This window comes from Diuraphis noxia, unplaced genomic scaffold (assembly GCF_037042655.1).
Source record: "Diuraphis noxia isolate RWA-SAM2 unplaced genomic scaffold, SU_Dnox_SAM2 contig0001, whole genome shotgun sequence".
In the NCBI taxonomy this organism is placed as follows: domain Eukaryota; kingdom Metazoa; phylum Arthropoda; class Insecta; order Hemiptera; family Aphididae; genus Diuraphis; species Diuraphis noxia.
The window spans coordinates 17,353,119-17,375,636 of record NW_028301711.1 but is presented as its reverse complement, the minus strand read 5'-3'; the positions used below and the strand labels follow the sequence as shown (position 1 = coordinate 17,375,636).

General features: G+C 32.3%; 2 protein-coding genes across 2 annotated transcripts; both read right to left on the bottom strand.

Annotated features, from left to right (window-relative positions):
* Window positions 1-319: 319 nt before the first annotated feature.
* On the bottom strand, window positions 320-22,314 carry LOC107170272 (cilia- and flagella-associated protein 20-like). The gene is made up of 3 exons (XM_015520346.2): window positions 22,231-22,314; window positions 1,251-1,442; window positions 320-685 (listed from the first exon to the last, which is right to left on the bottom strand). The coding sequence occupies exons 1-3, from the start codon at window positions 22,312-22,314 to the stop codon at window positions 320-322; spliced, it is 642 nt and encodes a 213-aa protein (XP_015375832.1).
* Window positions 10,098-12,128, bottom strand: LOC149060030 (uncharacterized). The gene is made up of 2 exons (XM_089218013.1): window positions 11,775-12,128; window positions 10,098-10,679 (listed from the first exon to the last, which is right to left on the bottom strand). Exons 1-2 carry the CDS (start codon window positions 12,126-12,128, stop codon window positions 10,098-10,100), a joined length of 936 nt encoding a protein of 311 aa, XP_089074139.1.
* Window positions 22,315-22,518: the final 204 nt, after the last annotated feature.

The following is a 22,518-nucleotide window of genomic DNA, read 5'->3' as shown; positions in this document are numbered from 1 at the left end:
ACGAACTACATAGCTTGACAGTATTTACCCGGCAATCCCAACCACTGCTGTTCGAGCTGCTGCACCACTACATACCCAGCTAGTCCTCCATATTTTAAGTTTGTTTTCTGTTAGTGGTGTGTAATTATATTCGGTGTCCGGGCGTGCGTATTATCATTATACGCCCCGGCCCATCCAATAATAAAATTATAATTTTTCGTTAAAAACGCGGTACAAGTACTAATTAATATTGATGCACTGTATTTGTGCAGATATTAAACGAACAATAAGTATTCCACAGACAGTATTATTCGTATATTAAAAGAATATTAATTCTACTCTACGACTTGTTAGCTGTTGGTTTTTTTTCAACGGTTCCCGCCTTTTTCTTTAACATGCTTTTTGGTTTCTCGCGCAAGACCGCGATCCTGTGCATCCTGTAAACGTTCGGCAATTGATCGTCTTTGTACTGCTGATTACTGAAATATATCCTTCTCAGCCGACAGTTGGCGTGCACTTGGAGTCGGACCGTCTCTACGTAAGTTGTCTTGAATGAGAAGCTCGTGATCTCGGCTAATTTCAGGTTCAGTTGGTTCCAACCATCGTCCATGCATATCGGCATCGTGATCATGAACGTGCTTTTCTTTGTGGTCGAATGATAGTTACTCAAGCGCAAACGTCGGCGAATGTTTTCGCTGTCCAAAATCTGTTAACACATAACAATGGTGATGTAGAAAGTAGTTGGATGATACAGAAAACCAATTAAATTTCTATTATTTTACATATTATATTATATATTTTTTCCTCATAAAATTGCATAGTTAAAAATTGAAAAAATTTGAAATATTTTACTACATTCACGCTCATGCTTAAATATTATTTTTTTGAAAAATATTTAAGCTTTTTTAAATGTTATTGTGAATTGTTTACCTTATATAACATTTTTCTACACTCCGTGCCTCTAACAAACGCATACGGCTGTGGCGGCCAACCGAAAGTTGTATTTTTTTCATCCATGTTTATGAAACAGTCTCAAGCTGAAATAAGTCATGTGATTTTGAGTATTATTTTCATTATTTGAGCCGCTGTATATATTGCCGTATGTCACGATTTTCCGTATGCGTTCTTTCGTGGCACAGAGTTAAAGTCTGATATAAACATCCAATAAGTAAATAATTGTTTGCAAGGGATTTATACACGTATACAAGTAAAAACTGTAGCACGAGCATGAACGAAGCCAACATACAATTACCGTTATATTTATTACGTACCGTGATTTCGAATGTAAAATATTGACCAAGGTTTTTTACCAACAACGTCAAGAACGGCATCCGAATACCCAGTGAACCCTTGGGATCCACAGGACAGGTTATACAACACGCGTTTACATTTAGCGACTGGATTTGGAGCACGTTGGACTTAATCACGTCATCTAGAACCTGCTTCAATTCTCCATATTTGCACTGTAATACCCAGACGCGACAAGCATGTACAATAAATGACAATGGTGATTGGGTTGAGTTATAAATATGATTTTATGAAATTGGCATACATGATTTACTTGTTTTTTGTTATGGGTACATATTTTACGTCACTTGTAACTCGTTACAATTAGATTTAAAATATTAGTATGGATATAGAAAGGGTTTAAAAATGTTAATAATAATTATTATTATATAATTAATTATTATATAGTGGACAGTGGTGATCAAACGGGCTTGCATCCAAGGAAAATGGTACATATAACATAAAAATATAACAATATTCTCAATACGACACAGATACAGTTACATACAGTTAGATACAGTTTTTAATAATAATTATAAACTAAAGTAACTTATATACTAATGATGTGGGGATCCTCATTTGCTATTCTTATCATGCGATTTATAGGTTCATTATACATGTAATTGGTTGAACAGAAAGGGACGTGAAATGGAATCGAGTTGCGAGTAAAACGCGCAGGCACTCTAAAATTAATTAATGAGAGAAGTGTTGGAGCGTCGATATCCGAAGAAATAAGTTTAGTGAGGAAGGAAATATTTTGAGAATATCGACGGCTAGCTAATGTGGATAGGTTGAGCTTAGATAGGACAGGGGAATAATCATGCGGAGGTCAAGGAATTTTCAATGAGTAACTTGCATAGTTGAGGAATTTCCTTTGGACACTCCAGCTAATATCAGGCAAATTAAAGTCACCAAGAAAAATATAAGTGTGGTTAGGAAATTGGAGTATATAGTTCTCAACTGCAGACATATATTGCTCATAAGTTAGAAGATTAGAATAGGGACGAATATATACACCCCCCAGTAACATATTTAAAGAACCAATAGTGGCTTGTATAACAACGTGTTCAACATTAGAAATAGGTACACTTATTAATTTTGATGAAAAATCTTTTCTTACAGCTATGAGGACGCCACCACCTCTTAAACAATTACTAGTAATGTTATTCCTATCACATCTATAAATATTATAATTAGGAACACCCAGCTCCGAATCAGAGATAGAATCAATTAACCAGGTTTCTGTTAATACAATAAAAACATATTTTACACAAGCAACATTACAATTAAAATTAAATAGTTTGGTCCGAAGACCACGGCAGTTTTGATAGAAACCTGATATTTCTTCAGCTTTGAGCGTAGAATTTAAAACTCGACCCTTCGATGGCGTTGCTGAGATATCCCGTTTTTTGACCTGACCACTTTAGGCAAACCATTTATAAATTTGATGGACAGATCATTTTCACCATCTTTAGAGCTCTGATCAAGTTCAAGGTGGCATGACTTAAGCAGTGACCGCTGTAGAGAGGTCTTATCTCTGACAATTCGAAGGTCGAAAGAAAAAACCTTGCCATCAGTTTTAGCATCAGTAAAATCCTGTAGAAATTTAGCTGCAGCTTCTTTAGTTTGGAAAATTACTTTTAGTGGACGAGTATTGTTAGTTTGGACTTTACCAAGATGAAAAAATTTTAAATTAGAGGGAATAGTCTGTCCAAAAATACGCTGAGTAGAAGATGAAGACGATGACTCAGGTATGTTATAGACAAGAAGATTATAAGAACATATCTCACGCTCAAAAGTCTCTTGCATAACTTGAGAAACGATAGCCGATGGCTGAGTATTCAACAACGAGGCTTCAAGGGTTGCTACTTTAGTATTAAGTTGATCTACATGACGTAACTTAGCGTTTTCAGTTTTGAGACTGGATACTAATTCTGACAATTTTAAGAAGTCACTTTTCAGATCGTTTAGCTTAGAGGTTAAGGTGTTCTAGAGCGTACTGGTTGTTGATAAGAATTCATCGCGCAAGTTATTAAGGGCCACCATAAGATCGCTGTTAGAAGGTGTTGTAGCTGAATAAGTTCCTGGTGAATTTGTCTTGGTGTTACTTCTAGTATTAGGTCGATGGGTAACTGTGTTATTTGACATACCTCTGTTTTGATTAGCAGCACTCATTGTGGTGAAAAGATTAAGTATAATACAAGTAGAGAAGTTGCCCCTTGAAATGGAATGAACGCAACTTATGATACAGCAAGTTAGTTGACGAAAGAGAAATATTACAAACTTCACTTCACAGTTATATCCCATGCAATAGTAACCATTGGTCAACTGTCTGAAGAAGCTAGGAATAAACATTTTAGACTGTATAGTGTATAGACAAAACTTTTCAAGAAAATGTTCACGAGAGTCTTGTAATTATGATGTATTGAAGAGACTTTTGCTAAGTTTAGACCCATTTTCGAGTAATATGAGACCTAAACCACAAAAAAGTAAGCCTTTTTCAATTGAAACATTGCAACTTTGCCTCCCAGAGCCATTGGACAATGTATCACCAAAAACCTACCTAGCACTTCAACCTTGAAGAGTTAAGCGAAGAAGATAATGAAGAAAACGTCGAAATTGATGATGAGGATTATGACTAACGTGTGATTTGTTATAAAAATAAACATTGTTACTTGTAAAAGTTTGTTAAAAATTATAAAACTATAAACGAGATTCTGTATCAGGTACTTCATTCGTCATGAACTTGATTATTACTCATTTAACAAAACAATTAAATTAATACTATATTATTACAGGAGTCGAAATAAACAAGAACGTTAGCTCGAAGGATTATTATGCGTATCGCTTGATGATTAGACGCGGCCTGGACAATGTCATTTTACGATGTTGTGAATTTTGTCAACAATTTATGGTTGACATGTACGCGAAGATAGAGGGTGAACAAATACGATACTTACCGATGTAATCAACTCCAGCTGCGTGCGGAAGAGTATATTCACTTGCGAGACGCTATTGTCAGTCAACAACGCCGATGCCGCTGAAATTGGTAACTCTGTCATTCTATCATCATCGTACGTAGGCAGTCCACGTCATATGCTGGAATATATACAGGATACTCTGACTTTCGTGCGCGAATATGGATAACACTGTTTATTTGTCACGTTCACATGTAATCCAAAATGGGTAGAGATTACATATTTGCTATTGCCTGGCCAAAATTCAATACATCGTCATGATATTACAGCATGTGTGTTGAAACAGAAGTTGAAATCTCATGAGTTTCATTACTAAATTACATTTATTCGGTCCCACACGTTGCTGGCTGTATTCGGTTGAGTGGCAAAAGCGAGGATTACCTCATGCACACATTTTGGCTTGGTTAATCAACAAAATCCAACAAGTCCGTCCTGAAGAAACCGATAACATAATTTCTGCGGAAATTCCAGATCCGTCTACTGACCAATTGCGGTTTGATATTGTTACAGCAAACATGATTCATGGCTCATGCGGTACTCTCTTAATCATCCATCGCCTTGCAGATGGAAAATGTACTAAAAATTTCCCTAAATATTTCACTAACGATACGATCACAAATTTCGACGAATATCCAATATATTGTCGAAGAAATCCTAATACTGGCGGACGATCGTTTATTAAACAGCAACATACATCAGCAACACAGAAATTAACATTAACAATCGTTGGGTGGTGCCATATTCGCCTCAGCTAAGTAAGACATTCAATGCGCATGTTAATGTTGAGTTCTACAGTTATGTGAAGAGTATCAAATACATTTGCAAGTATGTCCATAAAGGCAGTGATATGGCTGTGTTTAGACTAGAAAATACAAATGTGAATGCTCTTCCAGTGAATAAAAACGATGAAATAACGCTCTTCCAAATTGTTCGGTACATCAGCTCCAATGAAGATGCTTGGAGTATCTTTGGTTTTCCTATTCATGAACGGGATCCAGCAGTTGTTCAATTAGCTGTCCATCTTGAAAACGGCCAGCGTGTATTTTTCAAGAACGATACAGCGATTGATCGTGCTATAAATTCACCAAAAACTACACTCACTGAATTTTTTGAATTGTGTAATCATACCGATGATTTTAGTGCCTTTACCCGAACATTACTTTATTCACAAGAACTAAGCTATTTCACATGAGCTCAAACAAAAAAATGGATGCATGTCTCAATTTATTAAAATCAAACCCATTGAGGCGAGTATTTACAGTCAATCCAAGGTAGACCGAGTGTTTTTATCTTCGACTGTAGTTGGTTAGTGTTAATGCTACTAGTGTATAGTGTTAATATTGTTTAGTATGAGTTTTGAGCATGTGCGGCTTCTCTCGTAAAAGTGGATATTTTAGAATAGGTAATTTTTTCTAAAAGTTTATGTCAATCTCTTTTGTAGATAATAACAATGGAATTGTATGATGCAATTTGAAAATGTAGCTTAGGCCAGATAAAAAAGGCTCGCTGGTAGCCAGTACCCACCCCTGCGCTATAGAATTAAGAAATTGATATTGTTTGTTAGTGTTACTGTCGAAATTAATTAATGATATATATAATTTTGAGGAATAATTTACAATAAATTAAAAACATTAATGTTTGGTGTTTTGTTATTTTTATCTACCTTCGTCGTTCACGGCGCTCCATGCCTCTTTCACTCATTTACCACATCCTTACACACTTACAATAAGTAAGTTATTTTTTTTCTACACTATAAATTCCCTAGAAATAATTTATATGGCAAAAAAACGTTTGGCAGGTCAGCTAGTATTAAAAATAAAATAATAATCGATATAAAAATTAATACGATACAAAATATAAATAAAATAAAACAACAGTCAAATAAATAAAATAAATACAATACAATGTTATGTATACAAAATAATACAAATTAAATTTGATACAATTTTTTTTCATGTGTAATTACATACTTACAAATACGATGTCGTCAAATGTCAAAAGTCGTTCAATAATATTATTTATTTGTATAAGATTTTACAATATACAGTCAAAAAATTTTTATAGTAGTAAAATATTATTTTAGATTCTGAACGAAGTGATGAATGTGTTGATTTTACAATGATGGGTGCTTTTTTTGTGTGTGTCTGTGTACAGCATAACTAGTCGAAATAATACTTCAATTTCAAACTTTGGAGGTGGTTTCTGATGTAAAAGTGAATATCGTTAGTGCATTATACAGGTCAAAAATAAACATTTTCCAACAGTTTTCAAAAAAATCGAGAAAAACAAAAAAAAAAAAATGACAGAAAAACGGGAATTTTTACGCAAAACCAGTTTTCGACTAAATCAATTTATTTATATGGTTGTAATTCAAAAACCAATCACTGTAAATACTTGAAATTTTCACCAAATGTTTATGATAGTGTTGTCTATATACATTTTAATTTTCAAATATTTTTGAGTTATTTATAGACAACTGAAATTTTCGATTTTTATGAGAATTGTTTTTTGAAGTGTCGATAAAAAAGTTCTGGATGACCAAAACATATAAAAATTTAATACAAGGTTCCTTATGAGTTGTTCTTATTGCAGTTATAAAAAAAATTAAAAATCGTTACTCAAAATTTTTTTTATAAACTTTTATAGTTCAAATTTTTACAAAATCTGTCGAAAACGCGTAAATTTGTAAGTAATTTTGAAGTGGAAAAATCATAAAATTGTTTGTGTTTATAACTAAGGATTGAAAATACAACACTAAGTTTTCCATAAGTTTTCCTTAAAGTAACTATAGAGAAAACTTGAAGCATCATTATACGAAAAATTTTAAGTGCGTTTGAATTTTAAATTTTTACGGAATAGCGTAATGATAACGATTTATCCTCAAACGATTTTAAATATTTTTTATTATTCAAAAAGTATAAGTTGTAGATACTTGAAAATTTTACCAGTTATTAAGATTGGCATTTTCTTTACATGATTTAATTTTCAAAATATTTTGACTTTTTTGAGATATTTATAGACAACTGAAATTTTCAATTATTAAAAAAAAATTTTTTTGGCCCTATCAAAATACTTGAAAATTTAATACAAAGTTCCTCATAAGTTATTCTTATAGTGATTAAAAAATTATAAGAATACATGTGCACAATTTTTTTAATTAGCATTTGAAGTTCAAATATTGACAAAAATTCGTCTAAACCATGAATATTTGCAAATTATTTTGTAGTTCAAAATTTGTAAAATTGTTTGTATTTATATCTAAGGTTATAAAATTCAACACTAAGTTTTCCATAAGTTTTGCTTAAAATAGCTATAGATAAAATTTGAAGCGTAATTATAGGAAAAATGTTTTGAGCGTTTGAGTTTTAAATTTTTATGAAATCGCGTAATGATAACGATTTATCTTTAAACCAGGTATAATATGTATAACAATGATAATATAAGGTATTGTGAATATTATGATAACTACATGCAATGTTTTTGGAAAAATTGATTAACCATGCCTTATACAAAATGCGTCCTAATTGAAAAATAAAATATTTGTTTCAAAATAGAATATATGACAATATTTAAATAGAATATATCTTTTTTGATAAATATATTTTGTGTTCTTACAATTTTTTTTTTTTGCCTAATATTAATATTTTTTGGATCATTTGGGCAGCGTATCATAAAATCTCTTATAAAACAATCAGAAACTCGTCTAGGTTTAAAAGAGGAATTCCAAACATTTTTCGTAATTTGATTCCGGTTTCACAGTTTTTAGTTTTAAATTCATTGATAGGTTGTTTTCCGTTATTTTGATAATCAACATCATATTTCAAAATGTCCATTAAAGGTTCGTTTATGTAAATTTTTAATTTACACTATTTATACTTATACGCACATAAAATATCCCAGTCATTCAATTTATTTTCCATAGTTGAATAAGATGATTTTTTTTTTACTTACATACAAAATAACAATAATAGCAACTTTTTTGGATATTACACACTGTTTGCACAGTAGTATATTACATACTATACTATCAATTAATCAGTTTTTTAAAAATTGCAATTTAAAAAAACGATTATCTATCGACTTGGAAAGTTTCATAAGATGTTTTTATAAGATAATTAACTAGACACAATTGTTTTTGGCATAATTATAATTATTTTTGTAAAACGAATATAAGATATGTGTAGATCAATAATTTTCATTATTTATACGATTTCGATTTAAATGTTTAACGGTTCTGCCATCTACAGAAGAATTTAAACAACATATTAAACGTTATATGCAAGTAGTATTAAATATACACCATTAAGCTTCAAAGGGTTAAATAAATAAAACTATTTAAATAATATGGATGTGCTGAGGTAACACCAAGTTCAAACACCCCCGTCCCCCCCAAATAAAAATTTAATAAAACAATAATGAGCTTTTTGTGAATTTGTTCGAGAATATTAATTAATTATTGTAATTGTTGGTAATAAAATAACAAAATAGGTATAGTGTATAAATACCATAAATTAAACAGATAAATTCAACAGACGGGGTTTATCAGGCGTAGGCCATTCAGCTTCCGTTTTTAGAAAAAGGTCAATTCCCAAACGGCTCTAGGGTTGCCAACCAGCTGGCATTTTCATGACCCGGCCGGTGTTTCACATCCATAGACTTAAAAAGCCGGGATTTTCAAAATGATAATTGCTGTCAATAAATCGTACTTATATTGTTCGCGCTAAGCAATCTGCTTATCGCGGGACGGTGGTCTGAGCGACAACGATAATGATGTTGACAATCCTCTCCATCCACCACTCCTTCAGTGTGATCTTGTAATTATTTTAATATTATTGTTATTTATTCTCTTTGTGTTATATTATTTTCCAAACAGCTTTTTTCCGCAAATGTTTCTTATCATTAGTTTTTATATCACTTTATTATTATTAATTTTAAGGCTGATTTACACGTTACCAGTTGCTGGCATACTAGCTGGCATGCTAGCTGGAGGGTCACTGGTGTTTGGCAACTGGAATTGGCAGGTTACTGGCGCCCATCTTTTACACGACGCCAGCTACCATAGTTGCATTGTGCTATTGATTTGTGAACCTATAATGCAGTAGTGCTTTTGCAGTCAACATAAATAAACTATATAGCATAAAATACATTTTTTTCAGTACTTTAATTTCATTATGGCAGAAACAGCTAACATCATTGCTTTTAAAAAAGCAGTGCGTTCTATTTCTATATTGTTGTGTGACGAGCTATTGAAAATATGTGAAGAGGAATCGAAGAAGAAAAAACGAAAAGTTTGGATAAGAGATTGGATGGATAAAAAAAATGTGGAGCATCAGAAACAATTATAAAAGAATTGCATGACAATGACCCACAAGAATTTAAATCTATGATTAGGCTAACATCAGAACAATTTGAAGCGTTGTTGATTATGATAAGTCCAATCATTACCCTTGAAGACACTTTTATGCGCGACGCTCTACCGGCCAGGCTAAAGCAAGAAATGACATTAACATTTCTAGCTTCAGGAATGAATTTCAGAATGTTGTAAATTATGTTTCGTGTTTCTAAATCATCTATTTCAAATATGATTCCTGATGTGTGTGATGCCATCTACTCAGTGTTGAAAGATTACATAAAACTTAAAAGTAAGTATAAAATACATACATTTTTTTTTAAATTAAATGATTTATTAAATTTGATAAATTTAAATAATAAAAACATAAATGATTAACCTTTATAACAAATTTTAATAATAAAAACAAATAAATGAAATCACAATTGTAACAAATTTTAATAATAAAAACAAATAAATGAGATCACAATATTGTAACAAATTTAAATAATAAAAACAAATCATCAAACATCAGATCTATAAAATTCATAACCTATATCATTATAAACCATAGCTGAATGTATAAGGTATGTAGTAGTACTATCTTCACTTGAATATGTTTCCGGTGTGTATGGCATTGATTTTATAGTCGAAGCAGTACTATTAGGCATGGAAAATGTAGTTATTGATGATGATAATAAGTGCCTGTTCATGTTTTTCAACCGGTAATTCATAAGAATTTTTTGAATGTCATAGTGTGCTAGTACTCTGTCGTATTGTGTTAGCTCACGCAATTGAAAAGCTATATGTTTACCCATGATATCACACTCGTCTTCCCTAGCTATTGTTGATGGGTTCATTGATTGATTCAAATTTTTTAAATCTTGTACAGCGTCAGTTATGGCCTCCAATCTTCTCTTTCCTTTAAGTTTTGAACGCGATGGCAGATTAAATGTAGTCTTTTCACTTCTAAGAGTATTTTCTAATTGTTCAACATGTGAGACTGGTGCACTATTATCAATTAAATCATCATCAACAGATTCTTCGTTATTTAAGTTTGAAGTGGTGTCATCATTGTCTTGAATTGTGTTTTGGGTTCCGATTTCCTATAAAAAATAATTTTTGATTATTTATAAAATTCATAATTAAAATATAAATATAAAATCAATAGCAAAAATACAATTGTATTGTTTCTTGTGATGTACTATTTTTCAGGTGCCAGCTTTAAAAGAATGGCAGAAAATTCAACTTGGATTCAATGAAATATGAAACTTTCCTGGATGTTGTGGAGCTATTGATGGAAAGCACATAGTAATTAAAGCACCTCCAAGTGCAGGGAGTGAATACTACAATTACAAAGGCACAAACAGTATTGTTCTTCTTGGTATAGTCGACCACAACTATTGCTTTAGTTATATTGATGTCGGATCCGATGGACGAAATGCAGATGGTGGTGTATTTCAACAGTGTGGCTTATATCCTTTACTGGAAAATGAGTCATTATTACCCAAAGGAGGAGTTTTAGTGGGGGATGATGCCTTTCCCTTAAAAACCTACCTTATGAAACCATATTCGAAGATCAATTTGACAAAGAAAGAAAGAGTATACAATTACAGAACTAGTAGAGCCTGAAGAATTGTTGAAAATGGTTTCGGCATAATAGCCAGTCGCTTTCGTGTTTTTGGTCAGCCCATAGCAGTAAAAGTTGAAACTACCATAAAAATAGTAAAAGCTACATGTGCTATACACAACTGGTTACGATTAACTACACCTGCTTCTTACACACCACCTGGATGTTATGGCTATGAATATATTGTAAATTCTACAATAGTACAGGGGGAGTGGAGGTCTGAAATATCTAAGATGCCAAGTATTTTGCGTACACGAAATTACAATAGGCTAAAGAAAATTGCACAACATGTAAGAGAAACACATAAAGAGTATTTCAACGGAGAATGGGCAGTTGAATGGCAAGATAGAATGATATAGTAAATATAATAAATGTAATATAATATATATAAATATAATATTATGTATAAATATTAATATAATATTTGACTATAACAAAATTGTGAATATTTAAACTTTAAATGTGTTTTTTTAAATACTTATTTGTTAGTTAAGTATTTAATAAGGTATTAAGTATAATAATTATTTTGTTTTTAAATAAACTAATGAAAACTGAATTATGGTTTACTCACCAAATTACTGTCGGTTTCTTTTCCTTTCACCGTTGCTGTATTAATAATATAGCTCATATCAGTATACCACGGTACTAGAGGTTTGTAAACAAAACTAGTGCCTCCGCCACTAGCCTTACTTTTTTCAACTTTCGCAAGTTCTAAATAGTATGTTGACCGAAAAGATTTTATTTTTTTTGGTACGTCTTTCATAGTAAAGTTGGGAATATTTAATTCACTAGCAATAGATTGCATTGACGCACTTCTGGTATCACGATTTCGATATTCAGGAATAAACATATTCCAAAGATTTTCATTTTCGCGGTACAATTGAACAAATTTTAAAGTTGTTTCCTCATTCCAACGGTTAGCCATTTCGATTTTTACTTTTTACACACGTGTACGATGTACTGTTATTGATAAACAAAATATGTTATCACTGTTATAATCCAGTAGTTGGCGCAGGACTGTTGCTGTTTACACGATGCCAGTTAGCTGTTTTCGTTGCGGTGATGTAGTGGAGGGGTGAAGCTGTCACGCCAGCAAAACAAAATAATTTGTTTTACTGGCAATGCCATCTGCTGGCAAGCCAGTGCCCACTGGCTTTCTCCAGTTGCTGGCAGATTATGTTTAGACGTTGCCAGCCGCTGGCATTCAGTTACTGGCGACCTCGACTGCTACGCCGACTGGCATCGTGTAAATCAGTCTTTAGTATTCTGCGGTCAACGCCCTGCTTGTTTATATTCTCTATGTCGTAATTATTAATGCTGTTCCGCTATTGTATCGTTGTTTTTCTTTTCGTGGTGTGTTGATCTTTTTTTTATTGTAAGTCGCATTGAGCGCAATCGTCGCATAACTTATTATATTGTTATACTTCTTATTTTTATTCGTTGTCACGAAAGCTATTATATTTGTCTCGCCATTCAGGCGTAAAAAATCATTAGTGTTTTTTTACTATTTTATGCATCAACCGATTTGTCTTGGCGACTGTCACCACGCCGACTCCCATGAAGGTAGTCCTACATATCGCATACCCGTCGATTACGTGCATTTTTTGGTTGGTTGTTCTGTTGGTCGTCACCCACTTGACGTAGGACTCCTCCGTCTGATCATCGTGCTGTTCACACATGCGTAAGACCACCAGAACTCGCTGTGGTGTGTGGGACCCGCCCAGGTCGACCAGATCATCAGATTCCTCGAGTTCAGCTAACTGCCTCATTTCAAATAGTTTTAAGTAGTTCGTAAGGTTTTGCCTAGTCATGTAAACTCTGTGGTCATTGCACCAGATCGATTCGACCACAGAGATCCCCCCTCATAAATAAACTGTCGCATCCTATTTCCCTTGTTAATTATCTACTAGCCACGTCGTCGTTATCGTAGTACCCATCGTATTGTCTACCCTATTTATTATGAGTCATCGGCTATTTAGTTGCCTACCTATGCCTCGTAAAGAATATTATTATTATTATATTCGCCCTCGAACGTCACCGAGTGGTCCTCCGGATATCCCATTCTGTTGGATGCGTACATAATATATAAACTTAATGACTTCAGATGTCTATCTTCAACTTTGACACTTTAGTATTAGTATGTACCTTGGACCAGAATACCGTTGTCGACTTGTCGTATGTGAATACGCGATAGTTTATTCTGTTCCGACTGTTCGGTAGTATTATTTTTACATTGTAATATTGTATATACATGAGTGTACGTATTTTAAAAATGAATGAAACGAAAAAAATAATTCGTAATTGTGTTTTTAACGATGAATGGTTAAAAGATCAAATATTTTCTGATTGTATCGCTAAACACAATAACCCTAATAAAGTGCGATGTATATTATGTCAGATAGTTTTTAGTGTAAAATATGATGATGTTAAACCGAAAAGGCCCCCGAACCCACTGTCTTCAGTCTTCACTTATTTTCATTTCATCAAAAATGTTCAAATATAATTAATAAGTTTTTAAGTTTTGGATTGTAACTCACACATCAAGTAATAATTGGGATTATATAATAATAATAATAATATTCTGTATTATATTCGTACTCGTATGTATTGCCTATGTGCAGTCAAAAATACATACCTACACCGGAATCATTATTACTATTTTTATTTATATTGTTTCGAGGGAATTTAACGACGTTATCGCGGCGTCGCGTCGTGCGTCGTATTACAACGTTGACTTGCGTATATAACACGTCTATTTATATTTTGGAAAAATTTCTTAGTATTTAATATGGTTGTAATTTATGTTATCGTATAAGCATTCCGTATTTGATCAAGAACATCCGTCGATTAACAAATAAACAGGTTGATTTAAATCATAAGGTAAGAACTAGGAATATATTAACTGTAAAAAACATTTATATAATTTTGACTTTTAAAGAATTTAATATTAATTCATAGACACATAGTAATAAAGTCAATAATTTTTATCTTTAAAAATTAACAACTTATGGTCCAATTAATTAATTTTAATATTATTTATAATTTTGTCTTTTGTTGCTAGAGTGGCCAGACTCATATAATTATATAAAGTAAAAACATACAGATATCTTGGCGATCGCCGGACAATCGGTGTGATGCACATAATAATTAGGACCAACATCCGAAAAATATACATATTATGCCCGTATATATATACGTAAATCTTTAATTAATTATAATATTTTATTTTCAATTAAATAATTATTAATATTGTTTTGAATTTACAATAAATAATTTTACTGGATAAATTCAAATAGATATAAATATAATGGAGAAGTATACCAAGAATAAGAGCAGTAGTACCAAAAGAAAAAAAAAGGAGAAAAGACTTTTAGAGGAAGTAGCTACTAATCTGAAACAAGCTGAAGTTAGTACGTTTTTCCGTTTTACGAGTACTTCTTAAGAAAGTGGATCTATAACTAAAAGTGAATCTATTTCTGTAGAATCTCGTCAAACTCAACCTTTTGTAACTACTCTTGGTCAGAGTGAATCTGTAGTTTCAACTGCCCAAATAAATCTTAATCAAAATGAATCAAAATTCAAATCTAAAAATATTACATCTGATAAATCTGCTGAAAATAATGAGGGAAAACCAGAATCTTCGTTTATTAGGGCTCCTTCACACGAAGCCACTCGGCAGCGCTATTGAGAAGCTCTGCTGTTGGAAAAACATTAGTTTATATAGATGGTTTCACACACGACCACGGCCACTAATTTGAAGCGCCACAGACGGTGTCAGTGGCTGGCTTCCCCGCAGAACGCGGCGTCTAAAAGTCGCGCTTCTTGTAACAAAACGTATTTTTAGATTGGGGGTTTCACGCGTGACTGCAATCGCGCGACTATTTTTGCAGCCCGTTGGTAGCGCGTCAGTAGTGCGTCAGTAGCGCGATAAATCCGTAGATCAAACGATTTCAATTATTATTATCATTTTAATTTCAGTCTTTATATTTGCCAGCCTAAGTGCTATGTCCTGTAAATGTTATTATCTCTTTTTATATTTTTAAACAATGACATCTGATTCTGCAAACATTAATATTGAAGATTTCATTAGTGAAATAGAAAACTGGTCCGCAATTTGGGACCTAAAGCATGACGACTACAGCAATAAAAATGCAAAACGGAATGCGTGGGACGCAGTAATAAGTAAATTTGTTCCCAATTTCAATGATATGTCTGAGGCTGAGAAAAAAGTAATTGGTAAGTAGAACATCGTTTATTATCATATTGAAACAAATTACACGTATACATAGACGTGCGCAGAACTTAAGTATAGTTGAGGCACATTTTTTCTTGTAGGTACCCGACTAATATAATAGTTATTTATAGCAATACCACAGTTATAGAAAAAAATTACATTTTATTGAAAAATACTTAATTATAATATCATAAATTAAAAAAATATATAATAATGTAATAGAAATACAGAAACTAGTGAATAAAATAAAATAAATTTATATTTTTTCCATTTGCCATGATACTTGTCCCTCTTTCATAAAAAAATCAATAAGTTCTGTGCGAACGCATTTGGTTGCATTTCCTGGTTGAGAATTGTCCACTGTCGTATCTTCAATCAACCTACTAATAGCGATAGTATCCTCGAATGTAATGCCATCTCTGTCCCTCACAAAATTGTGTGAAAGGCAGCACGTTTTAATTATATTTTCTGCCAAACTTTCTTCAACATTAAGTGCACGATGTAAGATTCTCCACTTATTACTAAGTATTCCAAAACTGCATTCGATGTATCTTCTGGCTCTAGTAAGGCGGTAATTAAATACTTTTTTTACCCACAGACAAATATTTTCCACCAAATGGTCTCAGAAAAAATTGACAAAGTCCAAATCCCTCATCTCAAATCAAAAAATAAGGAATTTTGTCTAACCTTTTGTCTGAAAGAGGTTTGGGTGGTGGTAATTATATTTTATTAGTTTTTAACAATTTATACAGCGTTGAGTTTTTAAAAATTGTTGAATCACTTGATTTTCCTGGTGCTCCTACGTCAATGTATAAAAATCTGTAATTTGAATCACACGCTGCCAGTAAGAGAATAGAAAAAAAATATTTATAATTGAAGTTCATTGATGCACTGCCCTCTGGCTTGATTACTCGAATATGTTTCCCATCGATGGCTCCAATAACGTGTGGAAAATTAGCTCGTTCTTCAAATTCTTTTGCTAGTAGTTCTTCCGTGATTGTAGGGAAACAACTTTTTTTAAATGTGGCCGAGAGAGATTCGCATACTTCTCAAACAATGTTAGATATTGTTGATAATCCAATGCGATAATCGATGTGAAGATCGCTCATCGTGTATCCAGACCCGAGATATCTAAAAACAAATAATATTTAAACTAATGATTTTTTCATGTCACAGGTAATTCATATCAGCGAAAATGGAAAAGTCTACGCGATTCATATACACAAGAATTGGCAAAGCAAAAGAATGATATGAAATCAGGTTCTGCAACAAAATTTCGAAAAAAATACATATTTTTTTATCAACTCAGATTTTTAGATACTATCACAAAACCTACAGATGATAGTATAGAATTGAGCGATCATGAAGGAAATTTAGAAGAAATTGAAGCAGTAGCTGAAGAAAATATTAATAAAATGCCCTATAAAGGAAAGCCTAAGAAACGGCATTCTGACGAAGACCTATACCGGATCATATGAAACTAAATGTAAAGACACAAATGATGAATTTAATAGCGTCTGCCAAACAAACAGCTTGTGCTACTTCTTCAGGTCAGCTCTATCCTTTAACCACTATAAATCAGTACTCACATCCGAATCCGATACGTACACAGTTTAATATAAACTCTTATTCAAGCCAACCTGTACAACCTGCCATACGGACCAACGTAAATCGGCCCTTAAATACACAATCTGAATTTGGAATCGAAATACCTGTATACCAGAACCAAACGCGAGCGCAGCATCAAGACCAGTTATGGCCTACAACTTATAGCCCCGAAGATGCATCTTCTGTTCAAAGCGATTTATCTAATGATGTATATAGCAATTAAAAGTAACTCTCTAAAAGTATGTTAACAATTGTTTTTTAGTTTATAAGAATTAAAAAAGGTATTTAATTTAAGTTAATTTTTTTATTACAGTTTTTTATTTAATATAAAATCTTGTTTAGATATATTTATATTTATTTTGAAAAGATATTTCATTTGTTTTCAAACAAATGTTAAGTATATTTCTTATAATAAATCATGATACTTATATTGTAGATTTATTATTCTTACCTCAGAGTTAAAGCTAGTTTTTCATTCGGAGGAATGGACTTCCTCATGACAGTATCTTGTTTCGTTATATTATTTTTGATACCAGATAAATGTTCTATAAATGTATTCTTCGACATACGAAAATATGAGAAGAATTTTTCATCATCTCCTTCCAAGTAATCAAACAGTGTATAAAATAATCCTTTGTTCAGTCTTTCTAGAAGCAATGGATTCACCCAGAATCTTCTCGGTGTATTTTTACGTTTCTTTTTTTTTAATTAATAGCATCGCCAACAATAGTTCAGTTTCCACGTCCATTTTGAAAATGATGTAGTGCTCTCGTGTTCACAAATAGTCTACCGATACACTTTCGCAGCACCACTAACGCGCTTTTAAAAACATTAGCAGCGCCACTGACGCACTTTTAAAAACATTAGGAGCGCCACTGAACGCGCTTCTAAAAATATTCGCAGCGCTACTGACGCGCTTCTAAGTAGCGCTGCCGAGTGGCTTCGTGTGAAGGAGCCATTAATGAGTTAACAATATTACCATCTACATTTCCCAGATTTGAAAATTATAAAGGTCTTTATGAACATTTTTTTTAAATTAAACGAAGACAAAATCAGGGCTCTTTTATTAGCAAGTCCCTGTCAACCAAAATAATGTGATTTATTAGGTAAGTAATTTAAACTGTCCAATGACAAACGTCGTTTTTGCTCATTGTGGAATTATATAAACAAAAAGAAGCCACTTGTTGGAGACAGCAAAAGTCCTTGGTTGTCTTATTCACCTTCAAAACATTATGCGTATTGTCACTATTGTTGATTATTCGGAGATGAAGCTGCGTAGAGAAGTAAGTGGTACACTGGTTTTACAACCTCGAAACACTTTTATCAATCATCTATGAGACATGGGTTAAGTAAAGTGCACCTCAATAATGCAGTTGCTACTGCAACATTTCTTCAAAAATCGGATATTCATCTTAAACTTAATAAACAGATCAGTGAAGAAGCTAAGAAATAGATCACAATTTTAAATATTCTTTTCGATACTGTAAAAACGTTATCTGGTTTAGGCGTGGCTTTTCGTGGTCAACGTTGATATGTTGCAATTTGTTATAATGACTTTGTAACACAATATCTCATTTTTCGAACTGTTGTCCAACTATGACCAATGATACTTCGCTTGCTGTTCGTGCATAATAACGTCTTCTTTGAGCATCATCAGGTTTTCTATCAGCGTGTATTATAATCTCAAAGTTTTTACTATTTTGAGGTACTCTTTCGAGTGTGGTTTTAAAGTTCTTTATGTATGGGTTATTATGTTGCAACATTGCTTGTAATTGTGATACCAGGCTTTGCTTTACATCAGCGAAGTTACTACATTTTAAGCGTGTTTCTCTCTAATCATCTCCAACGAAATAAATCTGTAGAAATTGAGGGTTTTGTTGAGTTAAAGCTCGCAAACTACCAATTAAATGAGACACCTGACCTTTCAATTTGAATGTATGCATAAATCCATCTTCGATCATTTGTTCTAATCCAAAAGATGTTATTTGGAAGTAGTTATTGTATTTTATAATACGGTCCATGAAAATTTTGTGATCAGGATAGAACCCCATAATCAAACTATAAAGAGGTTCAGGAAGAGTCAAAAATTGCGGAAGTTGTACTTTACCCGCACTACAACACATTCCAGGCACCTCTTCTTTGAATTTTATTAGAGCGTCGCAGTATACGCATTTATAACTCATAGATATAGTTTTAATCGTAATCTATTTCCGATTAATATTTCATGACGGAAAAAGCTTTTATTTTCCATGGAAGGATTTGCCTTTCTAATCATCCTCCTGGATTATTTTTTTCATATCTATGACCTTGTACCCTATTTACTTATTTTTTTTTTTTTATTGTTTGCCGCTGCTACTTTATGAACTTCTCACTTTTTTAGCTGATATTTAGTAGCAGATTCTATAAACTGTTTTTTCTGATATTGTAAATCTTATCCGCCGTTTTTTAGAATGCTTCTGAGAGCGGGGTATGTTATCAAAATCATCAGATCAGATTTAGTCAATTCATCTTCATGTGGTAAATAAACATCAAAATGCCCAAATTAACTTAAACTAAATCTCGGGGTTTCTTTCTGAAACGAATTTTTCATACAGTTCACAATTGAGGCACACCTCAATAAATACCAAAAATAATTGCCTGGCTGTCACCTGCTCACATAAACCTCCATAAGTATTAAATTTTAACATATAGTCGGCAGAACAACGTTAATTATTTCCATCAGTATCGTGTAACATTATTGAATCCCAGTGTTTTACCACATACATTACTAACTTTTTACGGATTTCTTAGGCATTATCTTGAGTGTCATATGCTATGTGCTGACGTCCCGCTAAAACACATAAAACCGCATATACACGTAGATGTACGTAAGTGTCCCTGGGGCGTACGATTTCGCCAACCAGTTATGTTATGTAGGACATCAATAGATGTGTCGAAGGCCAAACTACTAAATTTCTCGGAATATCGGCATCGTTAATTAATTAATATCTTCTTCAAATAGTATCGTAAAGTTTATTTCTACGAAATGTTAACTATGAAACCTGAGATGAAATCGTAGTATCGGCATCGTTAAATTTAATTCTACGAAATGCTAAATGGACCGACCGATCGCACGAGCGTGAGAAGCTGCGATATCATAAAATTACACGCGTACGCCTTTGCGCGACTCGGCCATGGACACATACTTATCTTATCGATAGGAGAGGAAACGCAGGGAGTAGGACTATATAGGAGAGCCCAGATTAGACCCAATTCAGACGTGAGCCACCAGAGTCAGTGCAAGCACCTTCATGCCACACACCATTCTAAATTAATCATTTGGACTTAGAGTATTTTGAATTAAACCATTTTGTGCAGTAAAAGTGTTTTATTTACATAGTAATCAAATAAATACATAATAATTAATCACAAATCAAGTTGTTATACTTATTACACTCAATCCATCTACCTCATCACCAGTCGCTTGTCCTCCTGTATGCTGGGACGCTACACATATAACACAAAAGATATTGCCCTACACAGGCAAACTTCGTCACCAATAATTTAAATAATAGTGAGGAACAAAATTTTACTATTTATGTTCATTATTCAATAATTCGACAATATATACAGAATAAAGTATACCAAAGTCCTAATAAATATTAAATAAAATTAATATTTATAATTGAAACAATTTGATTGAAATGTATTGAACAAATATTATGAATTAAAATTATATAAAAAAATATTAAAAAACTATTTTAATAGCAGTTCTGTGCTAAATTAAATTAGGTACCTATTAAATTTTAAATAATCATTTAATAATTTTGTAACGATAATAATACATTTATGTAGCAAATGTTAAATTATACTTATTACCTAGTGATATTATATAAGAATAAAATTAAAAATAGATTTTTTGTAAATCAGTTAATTAATTTCACTAACTTTTCTACATTTCAATACAACTAAAAAATTAAATCAATATTGTAATGATTTTGAAATAATATAATGATGAATTATGTCGAAAAAAAAGCATAAATATAGGTATAAATAGCAAAATAACTACTTTTTGCAAATACCTTAAAATGCAAAATCTTTAACCAAGCCCAATTCAAACCAACATTTCAAAGCAATAATTTTACAGTGTTTATAAATAGCTTGTTGATTATCTAGTGCATTATTGCATTCCACAATAATTGTAAAGTAAATATTAAGAAATAGTTATACTTATTTTAAAAAAATGAAATAAATATGTGATAATATATATATATATATATATATATAAATATAAATAAATTCACAAAATTGAAAACAAGCACATGTCAAGTCGAATTCAAACCTAGAAAACGAAATTGCTGATTTGCTGAACAAAAATATTATTGTCTACAACGTCTTTGTTGGATTAATGCCACAATCAGCGTCGCCGGACAACCAGAAAAATAGTAACAAAAATAATAAAATGTTGCCAATATAACCAAAAACAAAAAAATAAATTATTATTGCTAAGGAACGTCAACTTCGTATTTTTTTCACTTGTATTGGACGTCGTAGACAGCGCCCTTTTTATAATTTAAAATTAAGTCGCCCCTAGGCCCGGGCCTACTTGGCCTATACGTTAATCCGCCACTGTCGACAACCATACTAATTATTTTTTATTAATTTGTAAGAATGTAAAAAATTGTATTTAATACACTTAAAAAACCGTTCATAAACTGGGGTTATACGAAGACGCATTAATATTCATAAATAATAAGTAAAACACCTTGTTATTTTAATGCATTTCAATATTTAGAAGAAACCGTAGTTACCGTACATAAACTTTGTAAGTGTGCGTATACGAAGACGCGTTATTTAATAGTAATAATAATAATAATTAGCTGTAATAATAAAGTTATAAATGTGAATCAGGTTGTTATAGCAACCATTTATAAACAAAATTTCCATCGTAAATCTCTAAATCCCCGTTTGAGCAACCCTCTTTAAAATGCGAATTTTGAAAAATCTTTTCTTAGTTTTCCTCTACATTGCTTGAGGAACCTGTATACAAAATGTCAAGTCTCTAGACCTAGTGGTTTGGTCTTGGCGTTGATGAATCACCCAGGACAAGTCTATATATATATATAGATAAATAATAGATATAATACATTTATTCACAATGATCCCAATTTAATTTCCCATTTTATTCGATGGATTTATAACTCACCTGAATCGACCAATTCTCTAGCGGACGACTGCCACCGCTATAGTATGCGGTGAATAATGACCCTTGGAAGTTCGCTTGAAACATATTTCTCGATAGGTAGTCAGGCGGTTATTTTGTGCAGGTAGAATTAAAGTTTCTGATGTGATTATCTGGGAAAATTTAACGAAGAATGATTTTTATAAACATAAATAAAACACCTTGTTACTCTACACTCGTTGCTATAATACAAACGAGAAATGTATTTATAGTACAATATGAAATATTTCCTATACTAAATTTTTTAACATA

What these genes read in the sequence shown, in the direction of transcription:
- LOC149060030 (XM_089218013.1), bottom strand. Translation starts at nt 12,128, where the DNA reads ATGGCTAACCGTTGGAATGAGGAAACAACTTTAAAATTTGTTCAATTG. An exon ending in AAGAAACCGACAGTAATTTG is followed by an intron (nt 10,680 to 11,774) that starts GTGAGTAAACCA and finishes TATTTTTTATAG; the next exon opens with GAAATCGGAACCCAAAACAC.
- LOC107170272 (XM_015520346.2), bottom strand. Translation starts at nt 22,314, where the DNA reads ATGTTTCAAGCGAACTTCCAAGGGTCATTATTCACCGCATACTATAGC. An exon ending in TAGAGAATTGGTCGATTCAG is followed by an intron (nt 1,443 to 22,230) that starts GTGAGTTATAAA and finishes TGGGTATTACAG; the next exon opens with TGCAAATATGGAGAATTGAA. An exon ending in ATTTTACATTCGAAATCACG is followed by an intron (nt 686 to 1,250) that starts GTACGTAATAAA and finishes ATGTGTTAACAG; the next exon opens with ATTTTGGACAGCGAAAACAT.